This window comes from Protopterus annectens, chromosome 12.part0, assembly GCF_019279795.1.
Source record: "Protopterus annectens isolate FY-2018-M chromosome 12.part0, PAN1.0, whole genome shotgun sequence".
NCBI classification, from domain to species: Eukaryota; Metazoa; Chordata; order Ceratodontiformes; family Protopteridae; genus Protopterus; species Protopterus annectens.
In genome coordinates, this window is record NC_056746.1 from 654584466 (window position 1) to 654601109 (window position 16644).

The 16644-nt window shown below is 41.1% G+C and overlaps 1 protein-coding gene across 1 annotated transcript in view; it reads right to left on the reverse strand.

Annotated features, from left to right (window-relative positions):
• The window catches only part of LOC122816769 (protein-lysine N-methyltransferase EEF2KMT-like), a 404467-nt gene that overhangs the window by 147666 nt on the left and 240157 nt on the right, over positions 1-16644 (reverse strand). Inside the window, exon 4 of the mRNA XM_044089786.1 lies at positions 12094-12195. Within this exon, the coding sequence (XP_043945721.1) occupies positions 12094-12195 (102 nt within the window). The remainder of the gene's footprint in view (positions 1-12093; positions 12196-16644) is intronic.

The following is a 16644-nucleotide window of genomic DNA, read 5'->3' on the forward strand; positions in this document are numbered from 1 at the left end:
CACCTTTGAGTTATCATTGAAAATACTTGTGGGTGTAGTCTCCACTCGTGAGGATCTGCCAAATTTCTGCTTAATTTGTCTGCCAATATGTTTTCCTTTTTTGGCAGGAATTGTGCTTGCAGCTGTACTTGGTAAGTCAATGCTGTGTTGCACAAGGTCATTGCCTGTCTGCATAAAGGGTAGGAGTGAGTGCCTCCCTGTTTGTTTATGTACCACATAACTGTGGTGTTGTCTGTCCTTATTAATAGTTGTCCTGGATGCAAGAGGTCCTTGAAGGCTGTCAGTGCATTTTGCACAGCTAGCATCTCCTTTTGGTTGATGTGTAGGTGCATTTGTTTTGCAGACCATTTGCCCTGTATGCACTGTCCTGCCATGTGTGCTCCCCAGGCGTAGTCTGAAGAATCTGTTGTCATAGTTTGGTTTGCTGGAGGTAAGACAAAAGGAAGACCCTTGTTTATTTGACATGCTTGAGCCCACCATAGGAACTCTTTTTGAAGGCAGGGAATGAGAGGTATACTTGTTTCGAGGCTGTGCCTGTGTTGAGTCCACACACTTTTCAGGTACCATTGTAATTTCCTCATATGCAGCTTTGCATGTGGAATTAGTTGAATGCAGGATGCCATGAACCCCAATGCCTGCAGGATTTTCCTTGCAGTGAGCTGGGTAAAAGTTGCCATCTTTTTGAAGTATTGAGTCAGTTGTTTTTGTTTGTCTGGCGTAAGATAAGCCATCTGGGCCGTTGTATTTAAGCTGGCACCCAGGAATATTATATCTTGTGAGGGTATTAGCTTGGATTTCTTTTTGTTTACTGTGTACCCTAGGCAACTTAGCAGCTTTGTTACAAATGCCAGATGCTGTAATAGAATGGCCTTGCTGTCCGTTTGGATCAGGCAGTCATCCAGATATGGATATATTTGTATTCCTCGTTGTCTGCAGTATGCAATTACTGATGCCAGGCATTTCGTAAATACTCTGGGTGCAGTAGATAAGCCAAAGGGCAATGCAGAGAATTGATGATGCGTTGTACCTGCCAAAAATCTGAGGTATCTTCTGCAATCTTGTCTGATAGGGACATGCAGGTATGACTCTTTGTGGTCCAACGTTACCAGCCAAGACTCCTTGCACAGCATGGGAAGAAGCTGCTGTAGTGTGAGCATTTTGAATTTGGGTACCTCCAGGTATGTGTTTAGAATTGAGAGGTCTAAAATGGGTCTCCAGGCTTTGTCCTTTCTTGGTACTAGAAATAGTCTTGAGTAAAAACCTTGACCTTGCTCGTTTGTAGGTACCTTTTGAATTGCTTTCATATCCATGAGAGCTGAAATTTGCATTTGTGCCTCTGCCCATTGGTTTGGAGGCAGATTTGGCATGCCTCTCATCCGTGGTAAAGTGTGGAAATGAAATCTGTAGTCTCGGGTAATAATATCCAGAACCCATTTGTCCTTTGTTATGATGCGCCAATTTTGTGGAAATAGAGCCAATTTTCCTCCCAAAGGAGCTGCCAGGGCAATTTTGCTTGGCAGGCGAAGAGGGAAGTCATTGTGTTTGTTTCCTGAGGGGTTGAGATCTTTCGTCTCCACCTCTTTGAGTTGTTGTATGCCATTGTCTAGGCCTGAAAGAACCTTGTGGCTGTCCTCTGCCCCTTGGGCGTCTGTACCTACCCCCTTTGGCGTCTGTCTGATGCAGGAAAGGACCAGATTTTTGATGGCCAGTTTCTGCTGAAACAAGGAGGTTGTACCTGTAAAAAATCTTTAACTGTCTGCATAGATTTTGCCTTTTCTTCCATTTTCTTTAAAACTTCCTCTGCTTTGACACCAAATAACACATCTTTCTGCAATGGAGCATCCAATAACTTTGCTTTGACATGTTCTGGTAAGGCTTGCTCTTTTAGCCAAGCATGTCTACGTATTACAGATCCTGTGACAGCTGCTCTACAGGAGGCTTTCAATGAATCAAAACCACACTGTAAGGTATGCTTTCCCACCTGTTCTGCTGCATGCAGCAAATCCTGCATCTCTTTGAAATCAGGTTGATCTGTCTGAGGGATCATTTTCTGCTTTAACTGTGTAATCAAGTACTGCTGGTATTTTAGCATGTGGAATTGGCAGTTTAAGGCCCTCATGGCCAAAGTGGCAGACGTATACACTTTCTTCCCCCATCTTTCTAATGCTCTGGAATCTCTCTCAGAAGGTAGTGGATTCTTAGCAGTAGAGGCCTTAACCCCTTTAGGACCCTGGGAAATGGTTTTGGGGTCTGCAACAGGGCGTTTATAAAGAGACTTATGAGAATCAGGAACTCGGTAGGATCTGTCTGGTTTAGTTGGTGCAGGAGGTAAGGAATCTGGGTTTAGACTAGATTCGGTGTAAACATCATTCAAAATGTATAAAACTGGAGGAATTGCAAGGGGTCTATGCTGTGGGAGAAGAAGAAACTCACGGAGTCTTTTCTTAGAGTCAGAGTAATCTTGGCCTTCCCAGTGGAAGTGTTCCCTCATGGTGTGTAAAGTTTCCCCAAAAGAGTAGTCTTCCGGGGGGGAGACAGAGGGAATGGACTCTTCAGCATCTGAGTCTTCATAAGGAGGGAAGGAATAATCCTGGTCCTCAGAGTTAGCTGAGGAAATGGATGCTTGGTCAGAGGAAGGATAATCTTCCTCCAGTCTAGGTCTTTTGTCAGGAGGGGGTTGTGAACTCCTGATAAGGGTAATTAGATCCTCAGCCATTTTGAGCATCTGTTTTTTAGGCATAGGGGCCTGTGGGGGGGGGGGGTCTGTGGACCCGGTTTCCTAACTTTTAAGGGGGCTTTAAGTTTAGCATAAGACTTAATAGAGATAGTTGTCGGTTTGAAGACACCTTCAGAAACCGAAGGCCTGTCCAAAATCTCTGGATCACTGTCAGGGTTGGTGTCCGAGGGTTGAGATGGAACCGGCTCCTGAGGCCTAGCTGATTCGGTCTGGGAAGCCGTCAGAATTTCTAAATCAGCGGTAGTCAGGGGCTGCGTAGGCGCCTCGCTGAAAACCGGAGAACCATTGGCAGGTCTTGCTGAGGCCTCAGTATCTAGTCTTGGCCTTGGTTGCCTGTCCTTATCCTTGCGTTTTTTAATCATTGCTGATGTCGGTTGCTCCGACATGCTATAGTTAAATTTTCTGCCAAAATAATGTTGGGTGAAATCTGCCCGACGCTTGATTGTACGTTTGTTGAACCTAGCACAAAACCGACAACCAGAGACATCGTGGTCTGGGCCTAGGCAAGGAATACAATAAGAATGAAAATCCTTATGAGGTATTTGCTTCCCACAAGAAATGCAATTATTAACTTTGTCTGACATCGGTCTGAGGCAAGAAAAGTTTCCCCAACGGGGTACTTAGCTTTAGAGAAGACTTCAGGCTGAAATTCAATTCGAAAATCTCAGGAGCTAGCCGACCGGCACTTGCGAACTGCTTCTGCTTCGGGTACCGCGCGGCAAGAAAGACTGAAGAAAATGGCGTCGGCTGCCTCTTTTATCCCCCTGTCGCACTGACGTCAGGGAAGAAGCAACAACAACTGACGCTGGACCAAGACTTTGGGATTCGGCCAACTGCAGGACCGCCTGATGGCAGGATAACCCAAGTGTGATGACTGCAGCAGTATAACACGATGAACATCTGTCTATGTACATCTAGCATATAGAGTTTGTATTCCCCTTTATTTTGAAAACTGGGAGACTGATGACCTGATTGATGCTGGCCACAGATGCAACCTTGGGCAGGAAAGAAGGATTGGTACACAAACTCACTCTGTCCTTGTGGAAGATCAAATAAGGTGGCTTAATAGATAATGCTTGTAGTTCACGCACACTTTTATCTGAAGTGATGGCTACTAAGAAGGCAGTCTTCCATGACACAACTTTAAATCAACTTTAGCTGCTGGTTCAAAAGGAGGAGCAACCAATGCTTGAAAAACAGTGAGTTCCCAGGGAAGACTGGGATCCTTGATAGGTGGGCAAAGAAGAAAAGTGCTCTGAAAAAAGGTCTTGCACAACTTAGATGAGGCCAAAGGTGATAAATTTTATGTATAAAAAATAGATGCTAGAAAGTCTAAAACAGCAGGACTGGGAGCCGTAAAGGGATCCAGTTGATTTTGGTGAGCCCAAATGGAAAATCTTTTCCACCTGCTGTTATATATTTTCCTGATGGAAGCTTTATGTGCTGCAACCAAAAATTTTCTAACTGGGGAAGACAGACCAGGGTTTGTAGCCATTATGGGAATTGGGACAACCAAGCAGTCAATTTCAGGCTGGATAGATCTGGGTGACAGCATCCCGAAGGATGGGACAGAAGGTCCGGAATGGGATCCAGAATCCATGGTGGACAAATCGGGTGAGACTAAAGGAAGGGAAACCAAACTTGCCAAAGCAAAAAGGGAGCAATGAGGATTACATTGCACTTCAACCTCTGAGCTTTCTGGAGAAATTTGGGAATGACAAAAAGAGGAAGGTAAGCATAAAGTAGACCTGGGGGGCCAAGCATGGCCTATAGCATCTCTTGGTGACTATCCCTTAGGAAGGATCAGGGCAAAAAAACGCACTGCATTTGATGCTGGAAGAAGAGACGAAGTGATTGCAGCAATGTTGACCCCATTTCTGGAAGATCATGTTTGCCACTGAAGGGTTCACAGACGATCACTTGTGAGGCATCAGAATGGTCCTGCTGAGCCTGTCCGCTAGAATGTTCGACTTCCCTGGAATGTGGATTGCCACTAGAAAGTGGTTGGAAGAGATCACCCACTGCCACAGCCTCATGGCCTCTCGACATAAGGGGTAATACTTGGTTTCTCCCTTCCTGGTGATGTAACAAACAACTGACATGTTGTCTGTCTGAACTGCAATAGTCCCTGTGGAAGGAGGGGTCTGAAGGGCTGGGAACGCTAGGAGCACCACTCTCATCTCCAGGATGTTTACATGTAAATTGGTCTGCAATGGGGATCACGTGCCTTGAGCTGTCTGACCCAGGTAATGCCCCGCCACCCCCACTTGAGCTGAGAAGCATCCGTGGTCACCGTGGCCTTTGGAGGAGGAAGGATAAAGGGGCGACCTTTGTTTGAGAACATGTGATTGAAGCCATCAGAAAAGAGATTCCTTGCATACTCCAGACACCCTGACTGGATGATTTAGAGTATAACACAGAGGAGACCACTGGACTTCTAGTGTCCATTGAAATACTTTCATATGGAGACAAGCTGTAGGAACAAGAGTTACAGTGGCAGCCATGGAGACCAACGCTCTTAGAACAAGACATACTGGAGGTGAAGGAATGTCTAGAATTTATAAAACCACAACAGGCACCCAGAGAGGCAGGAGGTAATAAAGCCACGAGCCTGTAGGTGAAATCAACAGCAGGTTTATTCACATAAACACCACACAATACAATGCGTTTTCATCCACTAGACTTCTTCAGATGTAGAATAAATGAATAAAAAGCTGTGTCTACTTATATACCCCTCCCAATTTTAATCAAAAATTAAAACAATTGAATAAAAAATTGTGACTAAGCAATTTCATAATCATAACAACTTAACAGCTAATATAAAAGATAAAAAAAATATATATATTTATTTTAAAAAATATATTTAAAAAAATTTTAAAAAAAAAATATATAAATATATAAAGATATTTTAAAATGTGTTGAACAAATAAATAAACTTGACTGCAAGAACCAACAAAAGAACTTGCAAAACAGTATGTTATACTTACTTTATAGTTTTGCAGCTCTCATTTTTAAAATAGGGGCAATGGATATGTATTCATTGATCCCTGGGAATCTATTGGCTTCCAATAACAACTGCCAAAATATTTCTCTCACCTCTATCCTGTTTTCCCACGAGCCCCCCCTCATGTCACATTGAGCCATTTCTACAACAAAAAAGCCCCATTTTGCTAGTGGACATATCATGGTATGTTTAAACAAGGCATTATTGGTGTCTTGGGCTCTAATAGCATATGTATGCTCATAAATCCTCCTTCTAAGTTTACGAGTATTTTTTCCAATATAAAATGCACCACATGTTTTGCATAGTAAATCAAGCCTTCACTGTTGCACTTGGAAAAACTACTACTCTGAATCTGGTAATCTCTTTGTAATATATATATATATATATACAGAATCCTGTCTAAGTATATATGGACATTGTGCACATGACCCACATTTATACGTTCCCAATTTCTTGCGTGAAACAATAGAACCATTGTGCTCCAGTAAATCTTTGAGGTTCCTACCTTTTTTATATGTAAATCCTAGGGTATTAGTAAACAAAACATCCAACTCTGAATAACACCTGGAGAGTGGCTATGGGGGCAAGTTGTGCCCCCACCTATGCTAATATTGTTCTCATGGTATGGGAAGAGAAGTTTGTGTTCCAATCTGAATATGCACAACACTGGGTACATTACAAATGTTACCTGGACGACATCTGCATTTTTTGGAAAGGCAGTGAGGAAAAGTTAATAGAATTCATAGATTACTTAAACCACACCACTAATTTCTTGAAATTCACTTCTCATATCACATATGACCACATGAACTTTCTGGATGTTACTATTAAAAAAGACGTCCCAGGGCAGCAGTTTACATCTAATGTATACAGAAAGGAAACTTTTTCTAACTCATACTTATATTTCACCAGTTCTCACCCGTTCAAACAGAAGAGAAGTATTGTTAAGGGACAATTTGTCCGCTGTTGTAGGATGACCTCTTTGGATTTGGACTTCGAAGAAGAAAGTCAGAGAGTTAAAGAAATGTTTATATCTAGGAAGTATCCTAATTATTTAATCAAAGAAGTCCTGGAGGAAGTTAAGAATGGGAGAACAGGTAGGTTTGCCCCTATTTTGGGAACAGGAGATACAGGGGTGGTAGTACCAACAAGTGTCCAGGGTACCACACAACAACTAGGGGGTGAAGTCACCAGTAAATAATTCAAGAAATTTTGGGGGTAATTATATTATGTTTTACAACCAGAATACCTCTAGGGTTAAAAACATTATTACCCAACACTGGAGCAGGTTCAGGTGTTATTCAGAGTTGGATGTTTTGTTTACTAATACCCTAGGATTTACATATAAAAAAGGTAGGAAACTCAAAGATTAGAAATTGGGAACTTATAAATGTGGGTCATGTGCACAATGTCCATATATACTTAGACAGGATTCTGTATATATCTTGCAAAGAGATTACCAGATTCAGAGTAGTAGTTTTTCCAATTGCAACAGTGAAGGCTTGATTTACTTAGCCCTATGCAAAACCTGTGGTGCATTTTATATTGGAAAAACTACTCGTAAACGTACGAGGATTTATGAGCATACATATGCTATTAGAGCCCAAGACACCAATAATGCCTTGTTTAAACATACCATGATATGTCCGCTAGCAAATGGGGCTTTTTTGTTGTAGAAATGGCTCAATGTGACATGGGGCTGTAGGAAAACAGGATAGAGGTGAGAGAAATATTTTGGCAGTTGTTATTGGAAGCCAATAGATTCCCAGGGCTCAATGAATACATATCCATTGCCCCTATTTTAAAAATGAGAGCTGCAAAACTATAAAGTAAGTGTAACATACTGCTTTGCAAGTTCATTTGTTGGTTCTTGCAGTCAAGTTTATTTATTTGTTCAACACATTGCAACTATCTTTAGTATTTATACATATATATTTTTATTCCAAAGTTTTTATTCTAAAGTTTTTAAAAAATATATATGTTTTTATCTTTATTTGTGGCAAGCTGTTAGGTTGTTATGATTACTTAGTCACAAGATTGTATTGGCTTCAATTAAACAATTGTTTTAATTTTTGATTAAAATTGGGAGGGGTATATAAGCAGGCACAACTTTTTATTCATTTATTCTACATCTGAAGAAGTCTAGTAGACGAAAATGCATTGTATTGTGTGGCGTTTATGTGAATAAACCTGCTGTTGCTTTCACCTACAGGCTCGTGGCTTTATTACCTCCTGCCTCTCTGGGTGCCTGTTGTGGTTTTATTGGTTCTTGGTTCTGTGGCACCCTTTCCTTGGAGTTTTTTAATGTCTAGAATTTGTCTGACATGGAGTATGAGAGTGGAAACCCTGTCAGGATGTGTTGTGTCCAGATGGGCTCCAATGAAATCCATCGGCTAGACCAGATGGAGATGCAATTTCTTTAGACTGATGGGGATGCCCAAGGCTGACGCTAGCTGAAAGAGGTAGTCTCTGGCCTTAAGGAGTCAATGCCTGGTGGAAGCAGTGTGGAGTCAATCATCCAGATAGGGAAACACATGGAATCCTTGCAGTCTCAGGTGGGCTGCCACTATTGCCATGCATTTGGTGAACACCCTTGGGCTGTGGTGAGACCAAAGGGGAGTACTCTGAACTGGTAATGACTGGCTCCCAGCTGGATGCGGAGAAACCTTTCTAGAGCGCCTGCTCATTCTGATGTGATAGTATGCATCCTGAAGGTCTACCAAGCACATCCAGTCGATCTTCTGCAGGACTGAATTGTGATCATTCTGAACTTTGAACAGGCAACTGATTTGTTCAGAGTTGTAAGATCCAAAATTGGTCTGAGGTCCCCTGTTTTCTTGGGCACTAAAAACAATCTGGAATAGATGCCTGATCCGAGCTGACTGTTTTTGTGAGCAGCTTTGAAATATCTAATGCTGCAGCCTCCCTCTGATTGGGTGGAACATCAGGGAGGTTCTTGATTAGAGTGGGATTTTGGAACAACGGTATGACATAACCTCTTGATATGACGTTTAACACCCAACGATCACTTGTGATGGCTTCCTAGGCTGTTGGATGTAGAGATAAACCATCCTCTGATTGCTTTCCAGGGAAGAGCAATCAGGCAATCCTTCAGGATCACTGACTGGGCCTGTCCGAGAAGGTATCTTGAGACCCTTAGTTTATCAGACCTACTCTACCATAGACGGCGCCTGCTATTAGAGCCATTTCCCCCTCTGCTTCTGGAGGAAAAGTCTCCCTGTAATTCCTGAAAAGGACCTTGAGATCTTCGGAACTACAACTGTTTACCACCATACTTGTTCCTGGGGAAGGACACTGAGGGGTGGCAAAATGGATTCTGTAGGCAGACAAGGTCTTTCCATCTTTCTCACTCTGGGAGTGTGCGTCTCTAACCATACGACCAAACAAGGATGATCCGTCAAAAGGGGCGTAGGTGAATGACTCCTTGAAGGGTTCCGTGAAAGCACAAAGCTGCATCCAGGCATGGGGCCTTATAACAATGCCCGAGCTCACTGCCATAAGGTACCTTCTGCCACATGCAAGATTACCCTCATGGACGTTTTTGCTACAGAAAAGAAGAGTGGCCATTCTGGAGGAAAAGGTCTTCTGTTCCTCTGCAGACATGGAACCTGGGGTAGAACTAGAGAGCTCCTTGACCAGGTCTCTCTGTAGTCTGGTCACATGTGCCAAGTAGTTCAGTGTTCACAGTGCAAAGGTCACTGAAGCACACACCTGTTTACCTGACCTGTCCAACACTCTGGGTACCCTGTTCGGAAGATGGATAGAGGAGCTTTCCAGGGCCAGCTCCTTCTTGATGGCTACTGCAAAAACCATGGCATCAACTGGGACACCCTTAGTCCAATGGGGCCTATCAGATAGGGCACTAAGGATTTTGTCTGAGTGTTTTTGGTATGTGTTCTACTGTGTCTGGCTCTTTCCCTGCCCTGCGGGAAATCATGTCAATAAGGGGGTCTGCATGGGGGACATCCAAGATGTAGACAGGCCCGACTCGTAGGCTTCCAAGAACATCAATTCCTCACGGTTAGGGTTTTGGGCAGTCCACCCACCCTCCTGGTGCAGGATTTCCATGATGTCTTCAAAGAAGACATCCTCAGGTGGGGATCCTGTGGATCCTTCCCCTTCATCCAAATTGCTGTCCTCAATTCTGGGGGTGAATCCAAGTGCCTCCTTTTGCACATACACTTCAGATGGATCTCCTCGGTGGGGTGCTCTGGGGAGGTTATCAGAAGACTCAGGATGTTCTAAATGGGAAGTGACCTGGAAGCTCTTCTGGGCAGGCTGTCCAGAAGGTGACAAAAGGGATGACTCAGGCACAAACTCTACTGAGGAGGGACCAGGCTCTGAAGAAGAGAGAGTTGAGGCACTTCTAGGCACAGAGAGGACCATCTCCACCACTTCAAATGTCGAGGGCGAACAGGGATCTGAAGGCAAATCCACCAGAGATGAAGCTGTCAGAGGAGAAGCCCTGCAAGCCCCCACCACTCCTGGAACTGAAAGGGGAGTCAGAACCAAACGATCAAGCACTGAGGCTCCAACGGGGACAGACAGCTCTGAAAACTTTGTTGCAGATATCAAATCCTTGGACCTGATGCCCATGCTACAGCTCCGAGAGTCGCCCTGCTCTAAGATGGTTGGAGCCATACCACTCAGAGCAACCATCAAAGTTGAGGTAACAGTACCTGTAGGCTTTGACGTCTCAACTTCCAGGATCCTCAAACCCGACAACTCTGAAGCTGAGGATCAGATATGAGACGGAGAGATGGGAGCAAATAAAAGGCTGATGGCTCATGGATCCAGTAAGGGACCAAGCAAGCAAAACCCTCAGTTGAATCTGTGCCTTGAGAAACCTCATCAGCATAGTCGGCTTCAGACAGGCTTTGACAGGACCTGATGGATGATGCCACAGAAGGTCTGGATTATGAGACTGCAATAAGGATGATTTGGGCCTTGAGGTAACCGGCTCCAAGAAAAACCTTGGTAACCGGAGCTGAGACGAGTCCTTCCAGACAATCAGACCAGAGTCCTTTTGGATCCGATGGCTTGGCAGTTTTTCGAGGTGGCTCACTGGACAAAGACGGAGCTCTGTCTGTGGAACATTTCTTTTCGTTATGATTCCTGGAGGGGGTTTCAGCCCCTGAAGTAGATGGAGACACAGAAAAGAAAAAAGCCGCAGATGGTAATAGGCCCTTCAAAATAAGCTTATTCCTCCTATCAATAAGAGCATGCTGGTTAAAGCCACTGCATATGGCACAGGAGGAATCCAAATGAGCAAGCCCTAAGCAGACCACACACACACACTGTGTAGGCATCTGACAGAGGGATTCTGTGCCCTAATGTAACATATTTATTGAAGCCAACTGGCTTTTCTGCCATAATGAAAACTAATAGTAGAATGCAAAAAAAAAAAAATTAATAAAAAAGACTTCTGCTTTTATAAAAGAACGGCGGTTAGGAAGCAGAACGCTACCAAAAATGAAAATAAAAGGACCAAAGCGTTTTTTCAAAGGACAAAAGAGGGTAGGGATAGGAAGGGAAATATCAGAAAGAAATCCTACAACAGGGAGAAAATTGAAGAACAATTTAAGAAAAAGCACTCGCAAATAACCCTAGGGAGCTCAGAAGATCATAATCCCGATGCTGACGAAAACGTGATAAATGAGATCTGAGGGGAAAACAGGGCATTATGAGCAGGGGAGAAGCTCAGATTTTCAGATCCTAGAGCTGTAGTATATGGCAGAGTCAGATCTGACGTCGGATCCGAACCCACAGGTTGAAGAACAAATGAAAACAAGAACTTCAGATCATGACTTTCTTGGATTCTGACACTAAACCAGAATACAGAATCACAGTGTACTTCTCTCATTTACTGCAAGTAGAACTGCCTGTTTAATCTGCTTAGTGTTACAAAGTTATAATGTGTTTTAATTTTGGGGGGAAAAAAAAAAAAAATATATATATATATATATATATATATATATATATATATATATATATATATATACACACACACATACACAGATGTACTAAAATATTAAAACTGAATTACAGAATCAGACATTACACTGGGTAATCACAGGTATAATAAATACAATTTTTCACAAATGAAAAAGTAGTTTTTATTTTTTTAATAACCATAAATCATTGTCCTGGCTTACAATTTGCATATGTTCTCAAATGCACACTGGGGCTTACAGACCTCACTTTGCACAAAAGCTTTTTACATTGAGCGATACTCCAGTTTTGATATTAAAGTATGTCTACTGAGCTGACACAACTCACAATTGCATATTTTAGGATTTTAATTTTAAGCTTGCTTGGGGATAGCACTTACCAGAAGGTAACTCGTGTAACACAGTGTTGACTCCTCAGTACAAAGTACTGCAGCCAAGGCTTCATACAGCATATCATCAGGTTCAGCAGCTGTTGCCTCATGCTGTTAGAAACACAAAGAAATGTGACTAGATTTTCTTACCAACACACTATTACCCAGTCCTGTGTTATAAGAGATTCTTACTAACGATGTATTTCTAAGAAACCATAAACAGATACTGAAGCAACACACAATTAATTACCTATTTTTTAACCAGGTAAATCAAATGGTCTGTTTCAGACCTTTTTAAGTTACAAACCATGCAAAGACCAGACCACAAGGGTAAAGATGAATGCAATATATATGGACAGTTTAGAAAATATATATAACGTTTTTTTTTTACTTTCCTTTTTAATTGTTATAATAACTGTATTTCAACATGCTCTTATAGTGCACAACCTGAACAGCTGCTGTACACATAGTCAAAGTAGCTCTTTCTGTGACCTTTAATAAGGCTTCAGCTAGCAAAGACATTTATACAAAATCTGTATAAGAAGATCAGAAGGAAAAGGAACATACCACAGTGATTAAATGACAAAACTGTTAACCCAACAAATGCAGTTACATTTTAAAACCCAACATGATCAGTTCCATAAAGCCAGAAACTGTGGCCAGGTGAGTTGCTGTCACCTGGAGTCATGCCTCTCAACCTCTTAGTGCAAGACATAGGGACAAAGGCCCAAAAATAGGAACAGATTTTAAAATTTCTTAGAAAAATTGAAGTCAGCATTGAATTCTAAATTCTTGATCTGTGACAAGAACAACCAAGAATCTTTACATATATATTTCTCTTGAGTTACATACTTCTTCAACTTTTGGTCTACCCATTTTGCCCAAGGGTAAGTTATACTTGCCCTAGCATCCACTAAAGGACGCATAGGTGGATTATTCACATTTTTATGTGTAACTTAGGGATACCAAACAAAACAGGTATCCTTGGGGAAGGCATAGATAAATATCTAAACAAGTCAGTAGTAATCCTGGTTTCTAACAACATTTCATATAAATGAGACTTTATTTTACTATATGCTTGATTTAACTCATTATGTGAAACCAACTGATATGTGGAACTTCGGACTATTTGGTCCATTTTATTGACATAGTCCTCCACATTCATAACAACAAGCCCCCCTCCCTTATCTGGGACCATAATACGGACTGGGGCTTCTTGAATTAGTTGTAATAAATACAGTTGTTCACTAGTAACATTTACAGATGAAACATTCTTACTTTTATTCTGCTTATGATTACTACCCACCCCTAAAACATTATATAAATCCAACTCACAAATGAGTTCACAACATTGTAAAGTTGGGTGTAAAGGGGGACAAAAAGTACTTTGTCAGTTATATTTGTTTTTAAAAAATGTTTTAAGTAGCAATAATGTGGATGTGCCTTTAAGACACAAGATTTTAATTAGAAGTGTCATGTGACAAAAAGGGTGTGTGTATATATTGTTTGTGTTGAAGTTTGTTCAGTTTCTGATGAAGTCTTGCCACATGTGCAAGACAAAAAGCACTTCATTAAACTAAAAGAGAATTAAACTGAGAGAGAATTTGCTTTGGTGTTTCCAAGCTGTCTTTTTGTTTTTCGCACGTGTGCCTTTACTCGCTGTTCCATTGAAAGCAAGGATAAGGAGCCATTCTGTTTAGCAAATGAATATGCTAAACAGAACCACTCCTTATGAGTAGCATATTTATATGTCTGTGTCTGTCCCTTTTTTAATTTCTCCAAGTCTTTTGGGTTTCTAATACCACGACGAGAATGGACCCCATTCCTAAGTCAAAGTAAAATTAAAGTTCATGAAATTAGTATTGTTTCATTCTTTGATATCAGCCAGAAGTGCTCTTCGCAGCACCTGCAATGTGCCCAGTAATGACTCCTTCTGCAATTTGTATGGGGTTACATGTATTGGTAACATATCTAAATATGACTGTAGATTCTTTTTTATGAGACCGTTGCTCCCACTACTATTGGAACTGCCTGGTATCTTTCTTCTGCATTGCTCTCGTTTCTGCCTGCAAATCCTGATATTTTATGACTTTGTGTCTCTCTGTACGCAAGACACTGTAATCAATGGGTGCAGTGATTTCAATGATCAATGCTACTTTTGTCTTCTTTTTATAGACCACTATATCTGGTTTTCTCCCATCTAGCTTTTGAACTGTTCGTAATGGGTGATCCCATGTGATGTAGACCATCATTTTCTATGATGTTTTGTGGTTCATGTTACCAATGTTTTTCAGCCGCTTCAGTACTATAATGTTTGCACAATCCCCTATGCAACAGTCTTGCCACATTATTATGCCTTTCAGTATACAGTCCTTCTGCCATTAACATATCACAACCAGCAACAAGGTATGCAACTGTTTCCAATTCTGTTTTACAATAGCTACATTTGTCTGTTTCGCCCATATGTTCAATGGACTTTGTAAATCAATGTGTACATAGCCCACTATCTTGGGCCGCCAATATTAACCTTTCATGTTTTGGTTTGAATTCGCCTCTCTTTAACCATTCCTGCATTCGATCCTGATCAACATGAGGTTCTTCCAGGAGTTTTCTATACTTGCAACTATATTTATGCATTCTCCACATTTCTTGCCTTCTCATCTAATCCTTCACCTTATATTCTTTCTTTTGTTTTTTGGCTAATTCAGTTGCTGCCTGATTTTTATCTACTGCTGGTTTGATTTCCATTCCTGCTTAACGCTGATATGCTTCTGCTAGACTAAGTAATGAAGTCATCTTAGATTCATTATCCTCATGTTTCAAAACGTTCACTATATTTGGGTCTTGTGAGGTCAATAGATATGTGTGTAGTCCCACGATTGCAGATCTATACATGTAATCAATTTCAAGGAGGACCATCCCTCTTTCGGAAAGGAAAATATATAATCTTGGTATACAGTGCTTTTTATAAATCATTTGGTGAGCATGAAGCATCCTTCTTGTTTTAATATCTAATCTATCCAACACTTTTTGGGGCCAGTCAATCACTCCAAAACTGTATGCTGGGACAGGAAGAGCAAACTGATTTATAGCTTGGATCTTGTTCCTAGATGTCAATGCTGCTCTCAGGATTAGCTGTGTCCAATATGGAAACAACTATGTTGGTGGAGGATGTTACTGTACTGTACTACTGCAACCTGGAAACGTATGCAGTAGGTTATTTAGCTGAGTGATACCTGGTCAAATATAGATTTTTGGCAAACTGGACAAAAGTTTATCAAAATGGCATAGTCTTTGTTGTTGTGGGAAACAGGACAACAAACACTGCATAAGTATGCTTTAAAAGGTAAATATATCCTCAACACATGCTCCTTTTCTAAGTCATGCAAATCACTGCTCCAACTGCCAGGGCAGAAATATGCATGTTTCGTCTTGTCCAGCAACTGGAATACTTACATGGGGTAGAGTAGCAATCTGAAACAGGTACTGCCAAACTGGTATGCTAAAAGAGACAACAGCGAAGTCCACTCTAGAATTTCTTTTGAAGTCCCAGAAGTAGAATGATGCTTCACAGCTCCTATCCAGCTTTTGGGTTCTGGCTATTTATTGAGTACCACAGCAATTCCAGTTTTGGACTGTCACATTCTGAGAATTTCCAGTCAGCATGAGTTAAGCCAAGAACTGTGGCTCCTGTGCTTACAGTAACTTATTTTTCCAGCTTTTTATGGAACACATGTCCATGAGATTATCTGCTATTTTTCAGTGCATGTCACTTCAGACAGTTTCATTTTGGTTGAGTAGCCAAAATCTCTACCGACTTACAAGACAGAGATACCATAAATTTATATAAGCAATAGAGTGGAGACCACCATTTGGAAAACAGATTACTTATATACTTTGAATAACCGAATGTCAACATACATGTAGTTTACAACAAATTTCACTATACAAAACAAGAGTGGTGATCCAGTCATAAGGCAGCATGCTTCTCTTTTGTTCACATCTCTTAAACTGACACATTCTGCTCAAATACACCACTGTTCTAATATCAATTTTTTTGCCAAACAGTCAGATTTCAGAGTCTATAAGAGACAACATTTAAGCATTACCAGATGCATTTTAATTTTTCTGTTTAGTAGGTATGCCAGCAGGATTTCTCAAATGAATTTTGGTGGGACAACGGTGGTTTGGTGAAACTGTGCACAGGAAGAAAGAACTGCTGCTCACATCCATATCCATGGAAGGGCAGCAAATCCTCTAGTCATTCAGAACTTCTACAAAGACTAACAGAATCCAAAGCAACAACATTACAGTTTTGGGATGCTCTGTTCTGCAAATACAGACTTCAGTAAATAGTTTTGAACACTGTATCGTCCCTCTTTTTCAAGTAACATATGCAATGAACTTAACTTTATAAGGAATAATTCTTAAAAGAAACAAGTCATTAGTTCAGTTACTATATCCAAAAATATGGAACCTATAAAAAAGAAAAATAATTAAATGAATAACTGTATTTATGTTAAGACAAATCATTAACTATGTAATCTTCATGACCTGCTA